Raw genomic sequence first — 24,113 nt, forward strand, 5'->3', positions numbered from 1 at the left:
GGAGAGTACGATCACTGAGCGCACCAAGGAGTGTCCGATCACTGAGAGCACCAAGGAGTGTACAATCACTGAGCGCACCAAGGAGAGTACGATCACTGAGCGCACCAAGGAGTGTACGATCACTGAGCGCACCAAAGAGTGTACGATCACTGAGCGCACCAAGGAGAGTACGATCACTGAGAGCACCAAGGAGAGTACGATCACTGAGCGCACAAGGAGTGTCCGATCACTGAGCGCACCAAGGAGTGTCCGATCACTGAGCGCACCAAGGAGTGTCCGATCACTGAGCGCACCAAGGAGTGTACGATCACTGAGCGCACCAAAGAGTGTACGATCACTGAGCGCACCAAGGAGTGTCCAATCACTGAGCGCACCAAGGAGTGTCCGATCACTGAGCGCACCAAGGAGTGTCCAAACACTGAGCGCACCAAGGAGTGTACAAACACTGAGCGCACCAAGGAGTGTACAATCACTGAGCGCACCAAGGAGAGTACGATCACTGAGCGCACCAAGGAGTGTACGATCACTGAGCGCACCAAGGAGAGTACGATCACTGAGCGCACCAAGGAGTGTCCGATCACTGAGAGCACCAAGGAGTGTACAATCACTGAGCGCACCAAGGAGAGTACGATCACTGAGCGCACCAAGGAGTGTACGATCACTGAGCGCACCAAAGAGTGTCCGATCACTGAGCGCACCAAAGAGTGTACGATCACTGAGCGCACCAAGGAGTGTCCGATCACTGAGCGCACCAAGGAGTGTCCGATCACTGAGCGCACCAAGGAGTGTACAAACACTGAGCGCACCAAGGAGTGTACAAACACTGAGCGCACCAAGGAGTGTACAAACACTGAGCGCACCAAGGAGAGTACGATCACTGAGCGCACCAAGGAGTGTACGATCACTGAGCGCACCAAAGAGTGTACGATCACTGAGCGCACCAAGGAGAGTACGATCACTGAGCGCACCAAGGAGTGTCCGATCACTGAGAGCACCAAGGAGAGTCCGATCACTGAGCGCACCAAGGAGAGTACAAACACTGAGCGCACCAAGGAGTGTACAAACACTGAGCGCACCAAGGAGTGTACAATCACTGAGCGCACCAAGGAGAGTACGATCACTGAGCGCACCAAGGAGTGTACGATCACTGAGCGCACCAAAGAGTGTACGATCACTGAGCGCACCAAGGAGAGTACGATCACTGAGAGCACCAAGGAGTGTCCAATCACTGAGCCTAAGAAATGTAACCTGCATTACTGCCATATAGACTGCACTTCTATACCGCATTTCCACCATATAGACTGTACTTATATACCGCATTACTGCCATATAGACTGTACTTATATACCGCATTACCGCCATATAGACTGTACTTATATACCGCATTACCGCCATATAGACTGTACTTATATACCGCATTACCGCCATATAGACTGCACTTCTATACCACATTTCCACCATATAGACTGTACTTATATACCGCATTACCGCCATATAGACTGTACTTATATACCGCATTACCGCCATATAGACTGCACTTCTATACCGCATTACCGCCATATAGACTGTACTTATATACCGCATTACCGCCATATAGACTGCACTTCTATACCGCATTTCCACCATATAGACTGTACTTATATACCGCATTACTGCCATATAGACTGTACTTATATACCGCATTACCGCCATATAGACTGTACTTATATACCGCATTACCGCCATATGGACTGTACTTATATACTGCTCTTAAAGGCACAGTACGGCTGGGTAACCGGTTGTGCACACGCCACCGCTGCAGTCATCTATATTAGTCCCGTCCAGGGGGGGGCGGACGGATGTTTAATAGTTTATTCCGCGAGGATCTGATTAACCCTTCAGTTACCAGGACAGAGGAAAGCCTGGAAGAATGGCTGTAAGCTGAAGTAATTAACCCCTGCAGGGAAGTCACAGCCGTAGTCCACACACGGGGTTAAGCAGCCCCGTGCCCACGTCATCCAGTGACGTCGCGCCTGCGTTAATAGTGACCCGCTCGCCCCGTGCCAAGGACCCTCCTTCCCTCCCAGTAAGGGGGCATGGCATAAAAAAAACGCGGCTCACACGATTAGCGCTGGAGAAAGCGTCCGTCACCCCCTGTTGCCGTAGCGACACCACCTCCTCGCCCCGTACGCCCTCCAGACCTCACTTCGGATCTTCTGATACAGAACATAGTTGAGAATTTCTTAAAGGAACCTCGCGTAAAATTGGCGCTGTTTATGGCAGCCTGTATTCTGCACCATGTCGCCAGCACAGAGGGGAGGCCAAGACTCCTGTGAGGGCAGCAGTCCATCTCTGGAGAGCAACTGTATTGTTAACCCCTTTAAGGCTCATAAGCAGAATACAGGCTGCCATAAGCTGCCCCATCATCCCCTGCAGGGTGTACTCAGCCCTGCGGAGTTATTAAGGACGCCGTGCAGATTGGGCCCAGGGTGGTCACACCGGGGTCGACTCGCGGGACTGTGGTGACAGGATGCAGGCGGTGACCTGCTTCGAGGGGAGACTTCCTGAGAGGTTTTCCTGTGATGCGGATCATACGCCTGAAAGCGGCAGTCTGCAACCCGCGGCCGTCAGCTACAGCGACGTCATGGCAAAAGGGCTCATTGGACCGTGGACGTCGCCATTCAATGGTCTTCTGCCCCCCGGGACATTATAATCCTACTCTCACACGATTTCTAAAAAACAAAGATCCGTCAACAGCAACTTGGTAACAGTTTCCAAATATCACAAGCAGCTTGGAACAAGGCAGCCATACTTTCCTAATGCTGTACATACACTGTTCTATTATAAACTTATTGTTACCCCTTTTCACAATCATTTAAAAAAGAAAAAAAAAAAAAAAAGGATCCATCAACGGCAACTTATTAACAGTTTTCAAGTGCTGTTTATGGAAGAAGCAACCATGTTTGTTTGTTGTAAAATCTTGTAAAAAAAAACCCACTTTTTTTTTAATTATTACAATATGCAGTGTTATCCCTCTTTAGTATTAATTTCTAAATAAGATCCATCAACAGCAACTTGTTAACAGTTTCCACGAAGCACAACCAATAGGCAGGTGTTGCACTGTTTTTTTTGGAAGAAGGCAGCTATGATTATTTTTTTAATCTTGTACAAAACAGATTATGTTATAAACTTGTTTTTTACCCAAATTTACAATTAGTTTCTAAAGAGATCCATTAACAGCAACTCGTTAACAGTTTTCAGGTAGTGCAACCAATGGACAGGTATGGAGCTATTAAGGAAGCGACAATGTCTTTCTAATCTGTCACCAAACCTTTGATATTATAGAATTATTGTTACCCCTTTTTACAATTAATTTCTAAATAAGATCCATCAACAGCAGCTTGCTGACGGTTTCCAGCAGGAATGTAAAGATTACCTTTTCTTATATTGTCAACAAATATTTTCACAAAGACGCGGCGTTTTACTTTGAAGCCTACGATGGCGGAGCGTCACTATTTTGGCTGAAGGGGAGGATCATGGTGTGTCGCCATCCCCGCTCATCAGGGACCATGGAAAGCGCAAAATAAGGAGAGAATAAAGCGATATTATTTACACACCGTCACTCAGCTGCTGACGGACTCCAGTGTGACGACAGCTCTGCTGTGATACAGCACGACACGCCCGAGAAAAAGGACAAAACTATAAAGGCAAGAGGGAGAATCCATCCAAGATCCCGGGAAGCCGAGCAATAACCAACATGTCCGACATCGCAGCTTATGGGGGCTACCCCAGCAGATTTCCCATGTGTGGTACCATACTGCCGTGTATCTAATCCTCTCATTATGTGTGGTACCACACTACTGTGTATCTAATCCTCTCATTATGTGTGATGCCATACTGCCGTGTATCTAATCCTCTCATTATGTGTGGTACCATACTCCCGTGTATCTAATCCTCTCATTATGTGTGATGCAGTATTGGCCGTGTATCTAATCCTTTCATTATGTGTGATGCCGGAATGCCGTGTATCTAATCCTCTCGTGTGTGATACTTTCTCTCTCTACAATCACAGTACAGTAAACTTCCTGCGCCATTTCCTCTCCGTCACGTAGACCCCATCGCTGTCTGTGACCCGGGGACGGGAAAGGGCGACAACCAAAAACCAACATGGAAGATTCCGTGACGCCACAGTTTCCAGAGCAACAAGAGATACAGGAAGTCGGCATGGAGGCCTCTGTTATATGCTGCAAAGATAAGGCCGAGAAAGTGGGAGCCACCACTGAGCCGTGTATCTAATCCTCTCCTGTGTGATACCGACACTGAGCCGTGTATCTAATCCTCTCCTGTGTGATACCGACACTGAGCCGTGTATCTAATCATCTCCTGTGTGATACTGACACTGAGCCGTGTATCTAATCCTATCCTGTGTGATACTGTCTGCTGAGCCGTGTATCTAATCCTCTCCTGTGTGATACTGTCTGCTGAGCCGTGTATCTAATCATCTCCTGTGTGATACTGACACTGAGCCGTGTATCTAATCCTATCCTGTGTGATACCGTCTGCTGAGCTGTGTATCTAATCCTCTCCTGTGTGATACTGACTGCTGAGCCGTGTATCTAATCCTATCCTGTGTGATACTGTCTGCTGAGCCGTGTATCTAATCCTCTCCTGTGTGATACTGACTGCTGAGCCGTGTATCTAATCCTCTCCTGTGTGATACTATCTGCTGAGCCGTGTATCTAATCCTCTCCTGTGTGATACTGACTGCTGAGCCGTGTATCTAATCCTCTCCTGTGTGATACTGACTGCTGAGCCGTGTATCTAACCCTCTCCTGTGTGATACTGACTGCTGAGCCGTGTATCTAATCCTCTCCTGTGTGATACTGTCTGCTGAGCTGTGTATCTAATCCTCTCCTGTGTGATACTGTCTGCTGAGCCGTGTATCTAATCATCTCCTGTGTGATACTGACACTGAGCCGTGTATCTAATCCTATCCTGTGTGATACCGTCTGCTGAGCTGTGTATCTAATCCTCTCCTGTGTGATACTGACTGCTGAGCCGTGTATCTAATCCTCTCCTGTGTGATACTGACACTGAGCCGTGTATCTAATCCTCTCCTGTGTGATACTGACTGCTGAGCCGTGTATCTAATCCTCTCCTGTGTGATACTGACACTGAGCCGTGTATCTAATCCTCTCCTGTGTGATACTGACTGCTGAGCCGTGTATCTAATCCTCTCCTGTGTGATACTGACACTGAGCCGTGTATCTAATCCTATCCTGTGTGATACCGTCTGCTGAGCTGTGTATCTAATCCTCTCCTGTGTGATACTGACTGCTGAGCCGTGTATCTAATCCTCTCCTGTGTGATACTGACTGCTGAGCTGTGTATCTAATCCTCTCCTGTGTGATACTGTCTGCTGAGCTGTGTATCTAATCCTCTCCTGTGTGACACTGTCTGATGAGCTGCTGTATCTAATCCCACTGTGACAAGCAGCTTTTCACCATTGTATCTTAGCCTCTCCAAGGTGATACGGTCTGGTAAGCCTGTGTATCTAAGCTAGTCATGTGTAGTACTGTGTGCGGTGCTGCTGTATCTAAGCCTGTCCTGTTGGATACCCCGTACCTTGGCTCGAGGCTGCCGTATGACTGCTCCTTTGGAGCTGATCTCTGATGGAGGTTGTAGTCATTGACAACACGGAGATTTTGACTATTAAACAGCTTGTATCACAGCCCAGATTGGGCGATCTGCGGCAGCGGTCCCGGTTGCCGTGGTAACCCCATAAACGTTCCATCGTCTTCAGGATGTGTTCTGGTCCGGCGTCTCCTGTGTTCTTCTCGCTGCTCCGCTCTCCTCACACTTCTCCTCCTACTTAAAAAGCAAGTTGCCCGGATTTACAGCGGGCAGAGATGGCTCCTCACCCGCATCTCAGTGCCAGTGGCCTCCCCCCGACACGCCTCGTAGTCCCCCGGTATATAGTGTAAATAAAACTCAGGGACCCCCCAGTGTACAGCACACGTCCCACCGAGGAACCGCCGCAGATTTCTATCAAACCCTTCCTTCATTGATTCTGGTCTGGCAGAGCGGGAGGACAAACAATATGGCCGCCGTCATGGCACCGGGGTCACACGGCTTCACCAGATGCCACAATGGCCGATTATATAGCGTCTGTATGAGAATGTGTGCATGTGTGAAGAGCGTATATACAGTGTGCACTGGAGGGGTCTATTATATACAGTATATACGTACAGTGTGTGTATGAAGAGCGTATATACAGTGTGCACTGGAGAGGTCTATTATATACAGTATATACGTACAGTGTGTGTATGAAGAGCGTATATACAGTGTGCACTGGAGGGGTCTATTATCTACAGTATATACGTACAGTGTGTGTATGAAGAGCGTATATACAGTGTGCACTGGAGGGGTCTATTATATACAGTATATAAGTACAGTGTGTATGAAGAGCGTATATACAGTGTGCACTGGAGAGGTCTATTATATACAGTATATACGTACAGTGTGTGTATGAAGAGCGTATATACAGTGTGCACTGGGGGGGTCTATTATATACAGTATATACGTACAGTGTGTGTATGAAGAGCGTATATACAGTGTGCACTGGAGGGGTCTATTATATACAGTATATACGTACAGTGTGTGTATGAAGAGCGTATATACAGTGTGCACTGGAGGGGTCTATTATATACAGTATATACGTACAGTGTGTATGAAGAGCGTATATACAGTGCACTGGAGGGGTCTATTATATACAGTATATACGTACAGTGTGTATGAAGAGCGTATATACAGTGTGCACTGGAGGGGTCTATTATACACAGTATATACGTACAGTGTGTATGAAGAGCGTATATACAGTGTGCACTGGAGGGGTCTATTATATACAGTATATACGTACAGTGTGTATGAAGAGCGTATATACAGTGCACTGGAGGGGTCTATTATATACAGTATATACGTACAGTGTGTATGAAGAGCGTATATACAGTGTGCACTGGAGGGGTCTATTATACACAGTATATACGTACAGTGTGTATGAAGAGCGTATATACAGTGTGCACTGGAGGGGTCTATTATATACAGTATATATGTACAGTGTGCGTATGAAGAGCGTATATACAGTGTGCACTGGGGGGGTCTATTATATACAGTATATACGTACAGTGTGTATGAAGAGCGTATATACAGTGTGCACTGGAGGGGTCTATTATCTACAGTATATACGTACAGTGTGTGTATGAAGAGCGTATATACAGTGTGCACTGGGGGGGTCTATTATATACAGTATATACGTACATTGTGTGTATGAAGAGCGTATATACAGTGTGCACTGGAGGGGTCTATTATCTACAGTATATACGTACAGTGTGTATGAAGAGCGTATATACAGTGTGCACTGGAGGGGTCTATTATATACAGTATATACGTACAGTGTGTGTATGAAGAGCGTATATACAGTGTGCACTGGAGGGGTCTATTATATACAGTATATACGTACAGTGTGTGTATGAAGAGCGTATATACAGTGTGCACTGGAGGGGTCTATTATATACAGTATATACGTACAGTGTGTGTGTGTATGAAGAGCGTATATACAGTGTGCACTGGAGAGGTCTATTATATACAGTATATACGTACAGTGTGTATGAAGAGCGTATATACAGTGTGCACTGGAGAGGTCTATTATATACAGTATATACGTACAGTGTGCGTATGAAGAGCGTATATACAGTGTGCACTGGAGGGGTCTATTATATACAGTATATACGTACAGTGTGTGTGTGTATGAAGAGCGTATATACAGTGCACTGGAGGGGTCTATTATATACAGTATATACGTACAGTGTGTGTATGAAGAGCGTATATACAGTGTGCACTGGAGGGGTCTATTATATACAGTATATACGTACAGTGTGTATGAAGAGCGTATATACAGTGTGCACTGGAGGGGTCTATTATACACAGTATATACGTACAGTGTGTATGAAGAGCGTATATACAGTGTGCACTGGAGGGGTCTATTATATACAGTATATACGTACAGTGTGTGTATGAAGAGCGTATATACAGTGTGCACTGGAGGGGTCTATTATATACAGTATATACGTACAGTGTGTGTGTGTATGAAGAGCGTATATACAGTGTGCACTGGAGAGGTCTATTATATACAGTATATACGTACAGTGTGTATGAAGAGCGTATATACAGTGTGCACTGGAGAGGTCTATTATATACAGTATATACGTACAGTGTGCGTATGAAGAGCGTATATACAGTGTGCACTGGAGGGGTCTATTATATACAGTATATACGTACAGTGTGTGTGTGTATGAAGAGCGTATATACAGTGCACTGGAGGGGTCTATTATATACAGTATATACGTACAGTGTGTGTATGAAGAGCGTATATACAGTGTGCACTGGAGGGGTCTATTATATACAGTATATACGTACAGTGTGTATGAAGAGCGTATATACAGTGTGCACTGGAGGGGTCTATTATACACAGTATATACGTACAGTGTGTATGAAGAGCGTATATACAGTGTGCACTGGAGGGGTCTATTATATACAGTATATACGTACAGTGTGTGTATGAAGAGCGTATATACAGTGTGCACTGGGGGGGTCTATTATCTACAGTATATACGTACAGTGTGTGTATGAAGAGCGTATATACAGTGTGCACTGGAGGGGTCTATTATATACAGTATATACGTACAGTGTGTATGAAGAGCGTATATACAGTGTGCACTGGAGGGGTCTATTATATACAGTATATACGTACAGTGTGTGTATGAAGAGCGTATATACAGTGTGCACTGGGGGGGTCTATTATCTACAGTATATACGTACAGTGTGTGTATGAAGAGCGTATATACAGTGTGCACTGGAGGGGTCTATTATATACAGTATATACGTACAGTGTGTATGAAGAGCGTATATACAGTGTGCACTGGAGGGGTCTATTATATACAGTATATACGTACAGTGTGTGTATGAGGAGCGTATATACAGTGTGCACTGGAGGGGTCTATTATATACAGTATATACGTACAGTGTGTATGAAGAGCGTATATACAGTGTGCACTGGAGGGGTCTATTATATACAGTATATACGTACAGTGTGTGTATGAAGAGCGTATATACAGTGTGCACTGGAGGGGTCTATTATATACAGTATATACGTACAGTGTGTATGAAGAGCGTATATACAGTGTGCACTGGAGGGGTCTATTATATACAGTATATACGTACAGTGTGTGTATGAAGAGCGTATATACAGTGTGCACTGGGGGGGTCTATTATCTACAGTATATACGTACAGTGTGTGTATGAAGAGCGTATATACAGTGTGCACTGGAGGGGTCTATTATATACAGTATATACGTACAGTGTGCGTATGAAGAGCGTATATACAGTGTGCACTGGAGGGGTCTATTATATACAGTATATACGTACAGTGTGTGTATGAAGAGCGTATATACAGTGTGCACTGGAGGGGTCTATTATATACAGTATATACGTACAGTGTGCGTATGAAGAGCGTATATACAGTGTGCACTGGAGGGGTCTATTATATACAGTATATACGTACATTGTGTGTATGAAGAGCGTATATACAGTGTGCACTGGAGGGGTCTATTATACACAGTATATACGTACAGTGTGTATGAAGAGCGTATATACAGTGTGCACTGGATGGGTCTATTATATACAGTATATACGTACAGTGTGTGTATGAAGAGCGTATATACAGTGTGCACTGGAGGGGTCTATTATATACAGTATATACGTACATTGTGTGTATGAAGAGCGTATATACAGTGTGCACTGGAGGGGTCTATTATACACAGTATATACGTACAGTGTGTATGAAGAGCGTATATACAGTGTGTACTGGAGGGGTCTATTATATACAGTATATATGTACAGTGTGTGTATGAAGAGCGTATATACAGTGTGTACTGGAGGGGTCTATTATATACGTAGTATCACGATAGCTCCATCCCCTATGGAGAATAAAGGGTGGGGGGGGAGTAACTGTGCCGCCAATCACATGGACATGGGGTGTAAGTGCATCCAAGAAGAAATAGGGGGGCGCACTATGGAGGAGATGCATTAATATAAATAGCAGACCCCCTTCACTTCATGTCACCGTGACCCCGGACGCTCCTGGTAGTCTCTGTCACCGCGTAACAATGTAGCGTGAGTGTCAGGGGCGCCGCCGGGTGCACACGTTAACACCACGACCAATGTAGATGGCAGCAAATCAAGGGCACAAACAAAGATCCTCTTACCCTGTGTAATAAAGCGCCTGTGCGTCATATATACAGTACACATGGATGTATATCTTGGTGTATAATGTTAGTATTTGTGTATACACATGTATGCGTGTTTGTATGGAGTATTTATAGATTATGTGTTTCTGTGGTATTTGTGCATATACAGTGGGTGAAATAAGTAATGAACGCATCACCAATTTTCTAAGTAAATCTGAAGATGCTATTGATATGACATTCTCACCAGATGTTGGAAACAACCCAACCAATCCACACAGGCAGAAGAAATCATCCATAAATTATATGTAACACTGAGAAATAACACTGGGAAAAAGTATTGACACGCTTACTGAAATTTACTTAATACTTGGTACAAAAGCCTTTGCTGGTGATGAAGCTTCAGGACGTCTCCTGTATGGAGAAACTAGTAGCAGGCATTGCTCAGGTGCGATTTTGGCTCATTCCTCCACACAAACACTGTTCACATCCTGAGGGTCCCATGGGCTCCTTCTAGGAACTCTGAGCTTTAGTTCCTGCCATACATTTTCTCTTGGATTCAGGATCGGTGATCAGCTCGTCCATTCTGGTAGATTTATTTTCTTTCTTTGAAATCAACTGAGAGTTTCCTTGGCTGTCTGTTTTGATCATTCTCTTGCTGAAATGTCCACCCTCGTTTCATCTTCATCATCCAGGTAGATGGCAGCAGATTTTCATCCAAGAATGTCTCGGTACATTTGTCCATTCATCCTTCCTTCAATTATATGAAGTTTGCCAGTGCCGTATGCTGAAAAACAGCCCACACACCATGATGTTCCCACCTCCAAACCTACCTCACTGTTGGTATGGTGTTTTGGGGTGATGTGTAGTGCCTTTTCACCTCCAAACATGGTGCGTACTATGGCATCCAAAGAGTTCAATTTTGGCTTCATCTGACCAGACTATATTCTCCCAGTATTTAACAGGTTTGTCTAAATGTTGTTAAACAGGCTGTAAACGCACTTGAACATGCTTTATGTAAAGCAATGGAGACTTGCGTAGTAAGCATGCTTACAAGCTATAGAGGTTGCATGGTGAGCCTGCGTACAGGCCATGGAGGTGCGTGGCAAGTGTGCGTACAGGCCATGGAGGTGCGTGGCAAGTGTGCGTACAGGCCATGGAGGTGCGTGGCAAGTGTGCGTACAGGCCATGGAGGTGCGTGGCAAGTGTGCGTACAGGCCATGGAGGTGCGTGGCAAGTGTGCGTACAGGCCATGGAGGTGCGTGGCAAGTGTGCGTACAGGCCATGGAGGTGCGTGGCAAGTGTGCGTACAGGCCATGGAGGTGCGTGGCAAGTGTGCGTACAGGCCATGGAGGTGCGTGGCAAGTGTGCGTACAGGCCATGGAGGTGCGTGGCAAGTGTGCGTACAGGCCATGGAGGTGCGTGGCAAGTGTGCGTACAGGCCATGGAGGTGCGTGGCAAGTGTGCGTACAGGCCATGGAGGTGCGTGGCAAGTGTGCATACAGGCCATGGAGGTGCGTGGCAAGTGTGCGTACAGGCCATGGAGGTGTGTGGCAAGTGTGCATACAGGCCATGGAGGTGCGTGGCAAGTGTGCATACAGGCCATGGAGGTGCATGGTAAGTATGAGTACAGGCCATGGAGGTGTGTGGCAAGTGTGAGTACAGGCCATGGAGGTGCATGGCAAGTGTGCATACAGGCCATGGAGGTTCGTGGCAAGTGTGCATACAGGCCATGGAGGCAGAGTTCATTGCTTATAGTTTTCTTTGAAACAAAGGTACCTGCTGATTCCAGGTCTTTCTGTAGCTCTCCACAAGTGGTCCTTGACTTTGGGACAATTCTTCTAATAATTTTTTTCACTCCTCTGCCTGAAATCTTGCGGGAAACATCTAGTCGTGACCGGTTTATGGTGAAATCCACTTCCGGATTATAGACCCAGCAGTGTTTACTGGAACCTACAGTAGTTTAGAAATTCTTCTCTTACCAATGCCTTCAGTATGTTTTGCAACAACAAGGTTGCACAGGTCTTGAGACAGCTCACTAGTTTTACCCATCATGAGAGGTTTCTTGTGCAGCATCTTGGTGATGAGACGCCTTGTTGTCAGTTGAACCAGCTGATATTATTTGTCACAAAGTGGCAGGATTTCTTTTTTAATTACAGATAGATTTCAGCTGGTGTCAGGACTTTTCAGGGATTTTTGCACCTCTCTTTCTTAATGTGTTCAATGCTTTTTTCCTGTGTCATTTCTCGTTATTACACATAACTTAACTTATAGACATCTATGGATGATTTCTTCGCCTGTGTGGATTGGATGGATCGTTACCGACATCTAGTGAGAATTTCATGTCAATAGCTCCTTGACAAATATATTTAGTTAGAAAATTGGTGACGTGCTCAATACTTATTTCATCCGCTGAATATTCTTTAGTTTGTGTATGTGGCAGTATAATATATATATATATATATATATATATATATATATATATATATATATATATATATATATATATATATATATATATTCCTGCATGCATGTGGTACTTGTGGGTACATTTCCGCCTCACTCTTGATAATTCCCCGCATCCAGCACTGAATGGACCTGGGCATCCGGTTGGCAGGACGAGATACTGGAGGCCGCTGCTGATGGCGGCTCCGATCTTACAGAATAAAAGGCGCGGTCCGATCGAGGACAATTCATCGGGGGCTGGAGGAATAATGAGCCTTAATAGGGGAACCGCTGAGGCGATAGCGATGCCAGATGGCAGTCAATATGCTGCGGCTTTTGGGCGTCCGCTGCAAACAATGTGCGCCTCCAACATTCTCAATTAGCCGGAGAATGTTAATTAGTTATTACAGTGGTGACAGGAGAAAAATCAAGAAGTGACTAATTGACACCATGAATGGCCATCTGCTGCCTCCCCGACCGGGGAGTGGGGGCGACTAAGTGCCGCCATATCAGCCCCTGTGTGACCATAACTGCTATTATGGGACTCTTAAAGGGACACTAATCCCACGTATGGCGACGGCAGAAAACTGGCAGTCTCTCAGGATTCTCTGACTGGGAATCAGCTTAGATTTCTGAACGATGCCCCCTCTGAAGTCCCTTTGGACCCCGATCGGGCAGTTCCATGTCTGGATAATGAGAGTAGTAGTGAATGAAGGGAAAATAATGAACAGGTGAAGTCCGTGATGTTTCCTAGCTGGAGGATGGCGATGGCTCTGGGTAAATGTTTGCGGAGCTCTACGAGGGGGGACATTGATTTACTAGGAAGCGATAAGACGAGGATGGAAACTCTGCGACGGGGCGAGAAGATTACACAGGACGGGACGCATCGGCGAGCAGCACCATTATAGTTAGTGTGAAGGTCTCTTGCTGTCAGTGAATGGAAGCTGCTGAGGCACAGCTGCAGTGCTCGTTACAGTGCGTGATGGATTGGAAATGACCACGGCGGCGATTGAAAACAAGCGTTTTCTCATTCACTGACAGGAAGCAGAGAAATTTATACATATAGTATATCAGATAGGTGCGGTGCTTCAGTATTGTATGGTATGTGAATACTAGGTATAAAAACGAGGAAAAAAAATCTTAAATCAAAATATGAGGCCTGTTCACAAAAAGTATGGCAGATAATATCTAATGGGCACAGCACTGGCCCTAAGCAGCCAATTAGAATTCAGTTTCCATTTTGTAAATGGCCCTGGGAAAATGTAAGACGGAATCTGATTGGTTGCTATAGACAACTGCTCCCTGCAGGCCTTAGGGCCCATAGCAACCGGGCAGTTTCACTTTCATTTTACATAAGTGGCCATGCCTGGTTGCTACGGGCAACAGCATCACATTCACTGTTCTCTTCAATAAACGTAAAAGCTACAAGTTGTCCGTATGTACTTTAATTTAGTGGCGACAAGCCCCCCGCTTGTTCAGTTTGGGGGTCTCCTGCCCTTTAAGTGCCAAAATTATTATCCTGACTTCCTGGTTCACCTTTTTCAGAATGACCCGAAATTTAGAAAATGATGAAATTTGGCGAAACCTTCCGGCTGTGCAGTCAGAGGACTCGGAGCGCCATATTAGAACGCCATTTTATGGGTTTTCTTTATGTAAAGGCTATAGGTCCCCCCGACCCTGCCCTCCCCCGCCGTACACCGCCATACACCGCCACCGCCGCCGCTCTCCTCCCGGAATAATTCACCTGCTAATGGTAATTCCCACTTAGACAATGCAGGTCTGTCAGCGTTACTACGGTAACACACGGGAACTGTCATGTTGTCGCCAACCTGCACGTCATACCTTGAGTCGTGTCTATCTACCCCCGCCCCATGAAAAACAAATTAACTCCATCCCAGCTGGAGCACACATCTACTGAAGGGTTAACTGAGGTGCAGAGACAGCGACTGAATATGGCGTCCTGCGGGTATATAGGGGGTATCGGACCCTCGTCTGTCCAATTGTAAGTTAGATCCCTTTTTGGAAAAGATGGGCGACAGTCAATATGGCTGCCGATATAACTTTCAAAAGGGCAGTCAGACCACTGAAAACAAAATCTATACCATGTTATAGAAGCACTGTATAGCGGCATTGTGCGTCCAGTACATGGCGGCATTACATGTTTAGTACACAGCGGCATCCTTTAGGCACAGTACAATATATCAGTATTAAGCGCTGCCTGTATTACAGAGCATCCATATGACGGTATTAAGCGTCCAGTATGTGGCGGCATTATGCATCCAGTACATGGCGGCATACTTTAGGCACAGTACAATATATCAGTATTAAGTGCTGCCTGTATTACAAAGCACCCATATGACCGTATGACGTCCAGTACATGGCGACATTATGCGTCCAGTACATGGCGGTATTACGCGTCCAGTATGTGGCGGCATTATGCATCCAGTACATGGCGGCATGCTTTAGGCACAGTACAATATATCAGTATTAAGTGCTGCCTGTATTACAAAGCACCCATGACGGTATGACGTCCAGTACATGGTGGCATTGCACACTCAGTACATGGCAGTATTCTTTAGGCTCAGTATAATATATCAGTATTAAATGCTGCCTGTATTACAGAACATCCATATGGCGGTATGATTTACTGACTAGCCAATGCTAGTTTTAGGAGCGGCAAATTAGGCAATTGCCCAGGGCTTCTTTCTGGCCTCATCCCAAGAACTCACCCCTCTGGAGCAGAGAGAGGTATGGTAAATCACTTTGTGGTAATATTATTTGGCATGATATGGTGGTATACTATTATATTCTATAACTGACGTCAGGAACCCCCACTGATCCCAAGAGCTGACAGTCGTCCTCTGTGGGAGGCGTGGAATTTACTGGAGGTGCCGCGATGTGCTACATGTCGGGACACCACTAATGTGGCAGAAATTGGGAAAGTCCTGCAAATTCGAGACAGGGGGCATGTGTGCAGACGCCCTGTTACGTCACCACTCATTACATGTTCCGGGGGGCTCACCTCGTCTGTGGTGAGAGGCATGCAGATTCGGTACTCCTTCACCAGCATCCTGACGTCACCGCCGCCTGTCACCTCCGAGAAGTATCTACAAAACAGAGAAAAATTACACTATGTCCCTGGGTATCCGAGCAAGCAAATATATCCGTACAGGAGGTCACTGCATCTAAGTCAGTGTGTGATACTGTCTATCTAATCTTATGTGTTATACTGCCTGCTGAGCGAGCTGTGCATCTAATCCATTCCTGCACGATACAGCTTGCCAAGCCGAGTATCTAATCCCATGTGGTACCGTCTAGTCTGCTCCATGCTCTCGTCTCATGTAATGACGGATCGGTGACATCAGATAAACCAAATCAATGAGGTCCCGGCAGCGGGTGACTCATGTGTTGACTCAATATTGGATGAACGTGATTATGATTCCGTGCGATAGATTATAATCTGGACCCCGATCATTTTACGGCCCTTCTACATGAGAATTATATGGCAATTACTGCATGCTACCGTAATGTGCACAGTGTTATAAAGGCACTGTATGGCAGTTTTATTTGCTCACTATATTGTACTATTATATAGACACTGAATAGTAGCTATATTTGTGTAGTGTATGATACCATTATGTAGGAACTGTACGGCAATTTTATGCGCTCAGAATATGGTGCCATAATGTAGGCACTGTATAGCAGTTTTATTTGCTCACTATTTTGTACTATTTTACAGACACTGAATAGTAGTTATATTTGTGCAGTGTATGATAACATCATGTAGGCAATTTTATGCGCTCAGAGTATGGTGCTACAATGTAGGCACTGTATAGCAGTTTTATTTGCTCACTATACTGTACTGTTACGTAGGCATATGTATATCCTTAGTGTGTTAATATTATGTAGGCACATTATAGCAGTTATATGTGTTCAGCATATAGCACTGTATGGCTGGGCGTTTGTTACTATTATGTGGGCACATTAAGGCAGTTTTCTGCACTAGTTGTATAGCACTATTCAAAAGCATTGTATGAGCAAAGTGTATGGTACTATTATATATGCACAATATGGTAGTTTTATTTACTAAACATATGGTGCCAATAAAGGCATTTTACAGAGTAACGCCTCACGCCCCAAACTGTATCCGGACCCCGATGCAAGGGCTGGCCAAGGGTCATATATGAGGCCCGTCACGTCAGGAGACCCGCGGCCGGTCCGTACATTGTGGTACGAGAACAAACCGTGTTACACGGACGTGTGAATGGGGCTTAAGAACAAGGTCACTGCGCAGTGTCACGGTCATACAGTGCCAACGAAAAAGGACCAGAAAGAACAAACATTCAACAAAACTCTGAATATTGGACATGCGCATTATTAGATAATCCAGAATGTCTGATAATCCGGCAACAATCTGATCCGGTGTTAATAGTGGATGAAAGGAAACTTCGACATTATTTCAGTGGGGAGGAGAATATCGGCGTCACAGCTGCTCCGACACAACCAGATCTGACGGCCAATTAGCAAATATCAATCTCACAATTCCAAAGAGTTTGACCTACATAAAACACAACAAGGCTGACAGTAATACCGGAAAAGTGTGAAGGCGCCGCAAATACATGTCCCCTTATAAATCCCTGCTGCATTCTGAACCCGGGGGAGCAAAGACGTGCGAGATAGAAATGTAGGAGATCCGTCATACAACACAAGAAAGCTAAAGAATAATACGGTATGTAACGGTGTAAATCACCAATCAGAAGCACGGGAACACAACCCCATAATACTGCCCCTACATACCAGAATATAACTACTATAATACTGCTCCTATGTACAAGAATATAACTACTGTAATACTGCTCCTATGTACAAGAATATAACTACTATAATACTGCCCCCTATGTACAATAATATAACTACTATAATACTGCCCCTATGTACAGGGATATGACTACTATAATACTGCTCCTATGTACAAGAATATAACTACTATAATACTGCCCCTATGTACAAGAACATAACTACTATAATACTGCCCCCTATGTACAAGAATATAACTATTATAATACTGCCCCTATGTACAAGAATATAACTACTATAAAACTGCCCCTATGTACAAGAATATAACTACTATAATACTGCTCCTATGTACAAGAATATAACTACCATAATACTGCTCCTATGTACAAGAATATAACTACTATAATACTGCCCCTATGTACAAGAGTATAACTACTATAATACTGCCACCTATGTACAAGAACATAACTACTATAATACTGCCCCTATGTACAAGAACATAACTACTATAATACTGCCCCCTATGTACAAGAATATAACTACTATAATACTGCCCCTATGTACAAGAATATAACTACTATAATACTGCCCCTATGTACAAGAATATAACTACTATAATACTGCTCATATGTACAAGAATATAACTACTATAATACTGCTCCTATGTACAAGAGTATAACTACTATAATACTGCCCCCTATGTACAAGAATATAACTACTATAATACTGCCCCTATGTACAAGAATATAACTACTATAATACTGCTCCTATGTACAAGAATATAACTACCATAATACTGCTCCTATGTACAAGAATATAACTACTATAATACTGCTCCTATGTACAAGAATATAACTACCATAATACTGCTCCTATGTACAAGAATATAACTACTATAATACTGCCCCTATGTACAAGAGTATAACTACTATAATACTGCTCCTATGTACAGGAATATAACTACTATAATACTGCTCCAATGTACAAGAATATAACTACTATAATACTGCCCCTATGTACAAGAACATAACTACTATAAGGCTAAGATCACATTTGCGTTGTGCGCCGCAGTGTCGGCGACGCAACGCACAACGCAAATGTAAACGCATGCACAACGCAGAGTTTTGTGACGCATGCGTCCATTTTTGCATGGTTTTAGGTGCAGAAAAAACTGCAACTTGCTGCGTCCTCTGCGCCGAGGCATGCACCACAGTGACGCATGCATCACAAAACGCAAGTGCAACGCATGTCCATGCGCCCCCATGTTAAATATAGGGGTGCATGGCGCATGTGGCGACACTGCAGCGCCCGACGCTGCGGCGCAGAACGCGAATGTGAACGTAGCCTAATACTGCTCCTATGTACAAGAATATAACTACTATAATACTGCCCCTATGTACAAGAGTATAACTACTATAATACTGCCCCTATGTTCAAGAACATAACTACTATAATACCGCTCCTATGTACAAGAATATAAGTACTATAATACCGCCCCTATGTACAAGAATATAACAACTATAATACTGCTCCTATGTACAAGAATATAACTACTATAATACTGCTCCTATGTACAAGAATATAACTACTATAATACTGCTCCTATGTACAAGAATATAACTACTATAATACTGCCCCTATGTACAAGAATATAACTACTATAATACTGCCTCCTATATATAGGAATATAACTACTATAATACTGCTCCTATGTACAAGACTATAACTACTATAATACTGCCCCTATGTACAAGAACATAACTACTATAATACTGCCCCTATGTACAAGAGTATAACTACTATAATACTGCCCCTATGTACAAGAATATAACTACTATAATACTGCCCCTATGTACAAGAACATAACTACTATAATACTGCTCCTATGTACAAGAATATAACTACTATAATACTGCTCCTATATACAAGAATATAACTACTATAATACTGCCCCTATGTACAAGAGTATAACTACTATAATACTGCCCCTATGTTCAAGAACATAACTACTATAATACCGCTCCTATGTACAAGAATATAAGTACTATAATACCGCCCCTATGTACAAGAATATAACAACTATAATACCGCTCCTATGTACAAGAATATAACTACTATAATACTGCTCCTATGTACAAGAATATAACTACTATAATACTGCCCCTATGTACAAGAATATAACTACTATAATACTGCCCCTATGTACAAGAGTATAACTACTATAATACTGCCCCTATGTACAAGAACATAACTACTATAATACTGCCCCTATGTACAAGAATATAACTACTATAATACTGCCCCTATGTACAAGAATATAACTACTATAATACTGCCCCCTATGTACAAGAATATAACTACTATAATACTGCCCCCTATGTACAAGAATATAACTACTATAATACTGCCCCTATGTACAAGAATATAACTACTATAATACTGCTCCCTATGTACAAGAATATAACTACTATAATACTGCCCTTATATACACATATATCTCTATTATATACTGCCCCTATATATACACACACTCACGTCACTGCCCCTATATACACATCACTGCTATAAACTGCCCCTATATACACATCACTGCTATAAACTGCCCCTATATACACACATCACTGCTATAAACTGCCCCTATATACACACATCACTGCTATAAACTGCCCCTATATACACATCACTGCTATAAACTGCCCCTATATACACATGTCACTGCTATAAACTGCCCCTATATACACATCACTGCTATAAACTGCCCCTATATACACATCACTGCCCCTATACACACACACACACACACACACATCTCTCCATGCAGCAGGCGGCCCCGGATGAGCAGAGCTCCGGGGTCCCGGTGGCCGCTGTACAGTGGGGGGCTCCGCTCTCACCTGCAGACGCTGCGCCCTCTCCTCCTCACATGTGCGGCTGGTGTCCGTCTCCTCCGCCCGCTCCTCCGCCGCCTTCCTGCCTTGTGTCTGGCGGAGGAGGTGATGCTGCGCTCGTGCTCTCGGTGTGCGGCTCCGGTCCTCCTCCTCGGCGGTGGGTGGATGCTGGGAGCAGTAGTCCCCCCTCTCCGCGCTCCGGGTGTGTCCTCCCGCCGCTCCGCGCAATGTTCTCACACTTTCTCCCCGCGTGTTAATGAACGTGGGGAACTTAACCCTGTGTGTGCCGGAGCCCGGAGCCTGCGCTGTGAGGTGGCGGGAGGGAGAGTGGGGTCTGTATGGGCAATATGGCAGCGTCAGGTGTGCACTATATGGTATTATTCATTCCCTCTGGTACAGTAGTAGTATGTGTGCACTATATGGCGGTATTATTATTCCCTCTGGTACAGTAGTACTATATGTGCACTATATGGTATTATTTATACCTAGGGCCAGCCCGAGAGATTACGGCGCCCTAGGCGAAACTATTTTGTTGCGCCCCTACTACTTTTAACATACCTACCAACTTTTGAAGATGGGAAAGAGGGACAAAGTTTGCGGCGCGCGAAGCGCGCTGCTGCAAATTTTAGGCCACGCCTCTGACCACACCCATTCATAAATAGCCACACCCATATCCACGTCCCAACCACACCCATTTAGCACTGCTGATCACACTGTTTCATAAAGAATAATTCTAAACAAAAAAATATGGCCACACAGTGCTCCATACTGTATAATGGCCACACATGATGCTCCATACTGTATAATGGCCGCACATGATGCTCCATACTGTATAATGACCACACATGATGCTCCATACTGTATAATGGCCACACATGATGCTCCATACTGTATAATGGCCGCACATGATGCTCCATACTGTATAATGACCACACATGATGCTCCATACTGTATAATGACCACACATGATGCTCCATACTGTATAATGACCACACATGATGCTCCATACTGTATAATGGCCACACATGATGCTCCATACTATATAATGGCCACACATGATGCTCCATACTGTATAATGGCCACTCATGATGCTCCATACTGTATAATGGCCACACATGATGCTCCATACTGTATAATGGCCACACATGATGCTCCATACTGTATAATGACCACACATGATGCTCCATACTATATAATGGCCACACATGATGCTCCATACTATATAATGGCCACACATGATGCTCCATACTGTATAATGGCCACTCATGATGCTCCATACTGTATAATGGCCACACATGATGCTCCATACTGTATAATGGCCACACATGATGCTCCATACTGTATAATGGCCACACATAATGCTCCATACTGTATAATGGCCACACATGATGCTCCATACTGTATAATGTGTTGTGAATTTGGATTCTGGGCTCCCCCGGTGGCTACTGGTGGAATTGAACTGGTGTCTTCATCTTCTCTGTTCACCTGTTCCCATCAAGATGTGGGAGTCGCTATATAACCTTGCTGCTCTGTTAGTTGCTTGCCGGTCAACAATGTTATCAGAAGCCTCTCTGTGCTTGTTCCTGCTCCTAGACAACTACTAGATAAGTTGGACTTTTGTCCATGTTTGTTTTTGCATTTTGGTTCCAGTTCACAGCTGTAGTTTCGTTACTGTGTCTGGAAAGCTCTTGTGAACAGGAATTGCCACTCTGGTGTTATGAGTTAATGCCAGAGTTTTAAAGTAATTTCTGGATGGTGTTTTGATAGGGTTTTCAGCTGACCATGAAAGTGTCCTTTCTGTCTTCTGCTATGTAGTAAGTGGACCTCAAATTTGCTAAACCTATTTTCATCCTACGTTTGTTATTTCATCTTAATTCACCGCCAATACATGTGGGGGGCCTCTGTCTCCTTTCGGGGTATTTCTCTAGAGGTGAGCTAGGACTAATATTTTCCTCTGCTAGCATTATTTAGTCCTCCGGCTGGTGCTGGGCATCTAGAATCAACGTAGGCATGCTACCCGGCCACTGCTAGTTGTGTGTTAGGTTTAGTTCATGGTCAGCTCAGTTCCATCTTCCAAGAGCTAGTTCCTATATATGCTTATGCTATGATCTCTTGCCATTGAGATCATGACAGTTTGACCGGCCCACTAAAGGGTTAAAATCCTTGGCTGAGAAAGGAGAGAAATAAGTAGTCTGCTGAAATTTTTTTTTTTTTTTTTTTTTTTTCTCTCCTTTGAATGGCTCTGTGTCCACCTGTTTGTAATCTTCAGAGTGTAACTGCAGGTTTGAATAATCTCGCCACGAAGGTACAAAATTTGCAAGATTTTGTTTGTCATGCACCTGTATCTGAGCCGAGAATTCCTTTGCCGCAATTTTTCTCGGGGAATAGATCTGGGTTTCAGAATTTTCGAAATAATTGCAAATTATTTTTGTCCCTGAAATCTCGCTCTGCCGGAGACCCTGCACAGCAGGTCAGGATTGTGATTTCCTTGCTCCGGGGCGACCCTCAAGACTGGGCTTTTTCATTGACACCAGGGGATCCTGCGTTGCTCAATGTGGATGCGTTTTTTCTGGCCTTGGGGTTGCTTTATGACGAACCTCATTTGGAGCTTCAGGCAGAAAAAACTTTGATGTCCCTATCTCAGGGGCAAGATGAAGCGGAAATTTACTGCCAAAGATTCCGTAAATGGTCTGTGCTTACTCAGTGGAATGAGTGCGCCCTGGCGGCGACTTTCAGAGAGGGTCTCTCTGATGCCATTAAGGATGTTATGGTGGGGTTCCCTGTGCCTGCGGGTCTGAATGAGTCCATGACAATGGCTATTCAGATCGATAGGCGTTTGCGGGAGCGCAAACCAGTGCACCATCTGGCGGTGTCCACTGAGAAATCGCCAGAGAGTATGCAGTGTGATAGAATTCTGTCCCGAAGCGAGCGGCAGAATTTTAGACGGAAAAATGGGTTGTGTTTCTATTGTGGTGATTCTACTCATGTTATATCAGCATGCTCTAAGCGTACTAAAAAGCTTGATAAATCCGTTCCCATTGGCACTTTACAGTCTAAATTTATTTTGTCTGTGACCCTGATTTGCTCTTTGTCATCTATTACTACGGACGCCTATATCGACTCTGGCGCCGCTTTGAGTCTTATGGATTGGTCCTTTGCCAAACGCTGTGGGTATGATTTAGAGCCTTTGGAGACTCCTATTCCTCTGAAGGGGATTGACTCCACCCCATTGGCTAATAATAAACCACAATACTGGACACAAGTAACTATGCGTATTAATCCGGGTCACCAGGAGATTATTCGCTTTCTGGTGCTGTATAATCTACATGATGATTTGGTGCTGGGATTGCCTTGGCTGCAATCTCACAACCCAGTCCTCGACTGGAGAGCTATGTCTGTGTTGAGCTGGGGATGTAAGGGGGCTCATGGGGATGTACCTGTGGTTTCCATTTCATCATCTATTCCCTCTGAAATTCCTGAGTTCCTGTCTGACTATCGTGACGTCTTTGAAGAATCCAAGCTTGGTTCACTACCTCCGCACCGAGAGTGCGATTGTGCCATAGATTTAATCCCGGGTAGTAAATACCCAAAGGGTCGTTTATTTAATCTGTCTGTGCCTGAACATGCTGCTATGCGAGAATATATAAAGGAGTCCTTGGAAAAGGGACATATTCGTCCATCGTCATCTCCCTTAGGAGCCGGTTTT

General features: G+C 44.5%; 1 protein-coding gene across 1 annotated transcript in view; it reads right to left on the bottom strand.

The window, feature by feature from the left end:
• LOC143785406 (cytoplasmic phosphatidylinositol transfer protein 1-like) overlaps positions 1 to 20,669 on the bottom strand; it is a 37,682-nt gene extending 17,013 nt beyond the window's left edge. The window contains exons 1-2 of the mRNA XM_077274220.1: positions 20,414 to 20,669; positions 15,748 to 15,832 (exon numbers count right to left, since the gene is read on the bottom strand). Of these exons, the coding sequence (XP_077130335.1) occupies positions 15,748 to 15,795 (48 nt within the window). The 5' untranslated portion in view covers positions 15,796 to 15,832; positions 20,414 to 20,669. The remainder of the gene's footprint in view (positions 1 to 15,747; positions 15,833 to 20,413) is intronic.
• Positions 20,670 to 24,113: the final 3,444 nt, after the last annotated feature.

Source organism: Ranitomeya variabilis, chromosome 7 (genome assembly GCF_051348905.1).
Source record: "Ranitomeya variabilis isolate aRanVar5 chromosome 7, aRanVar5.hap1, whole genome shotgun sequence".
In the NCBI taxonomy this organism is placed as follows: domain Eukaryota; kingdom Metazoa; phylum Chordata; class Amphibia; order Anura; family Dendrobatidae; genus Ranitomeya; species Ranitomeya variabilis.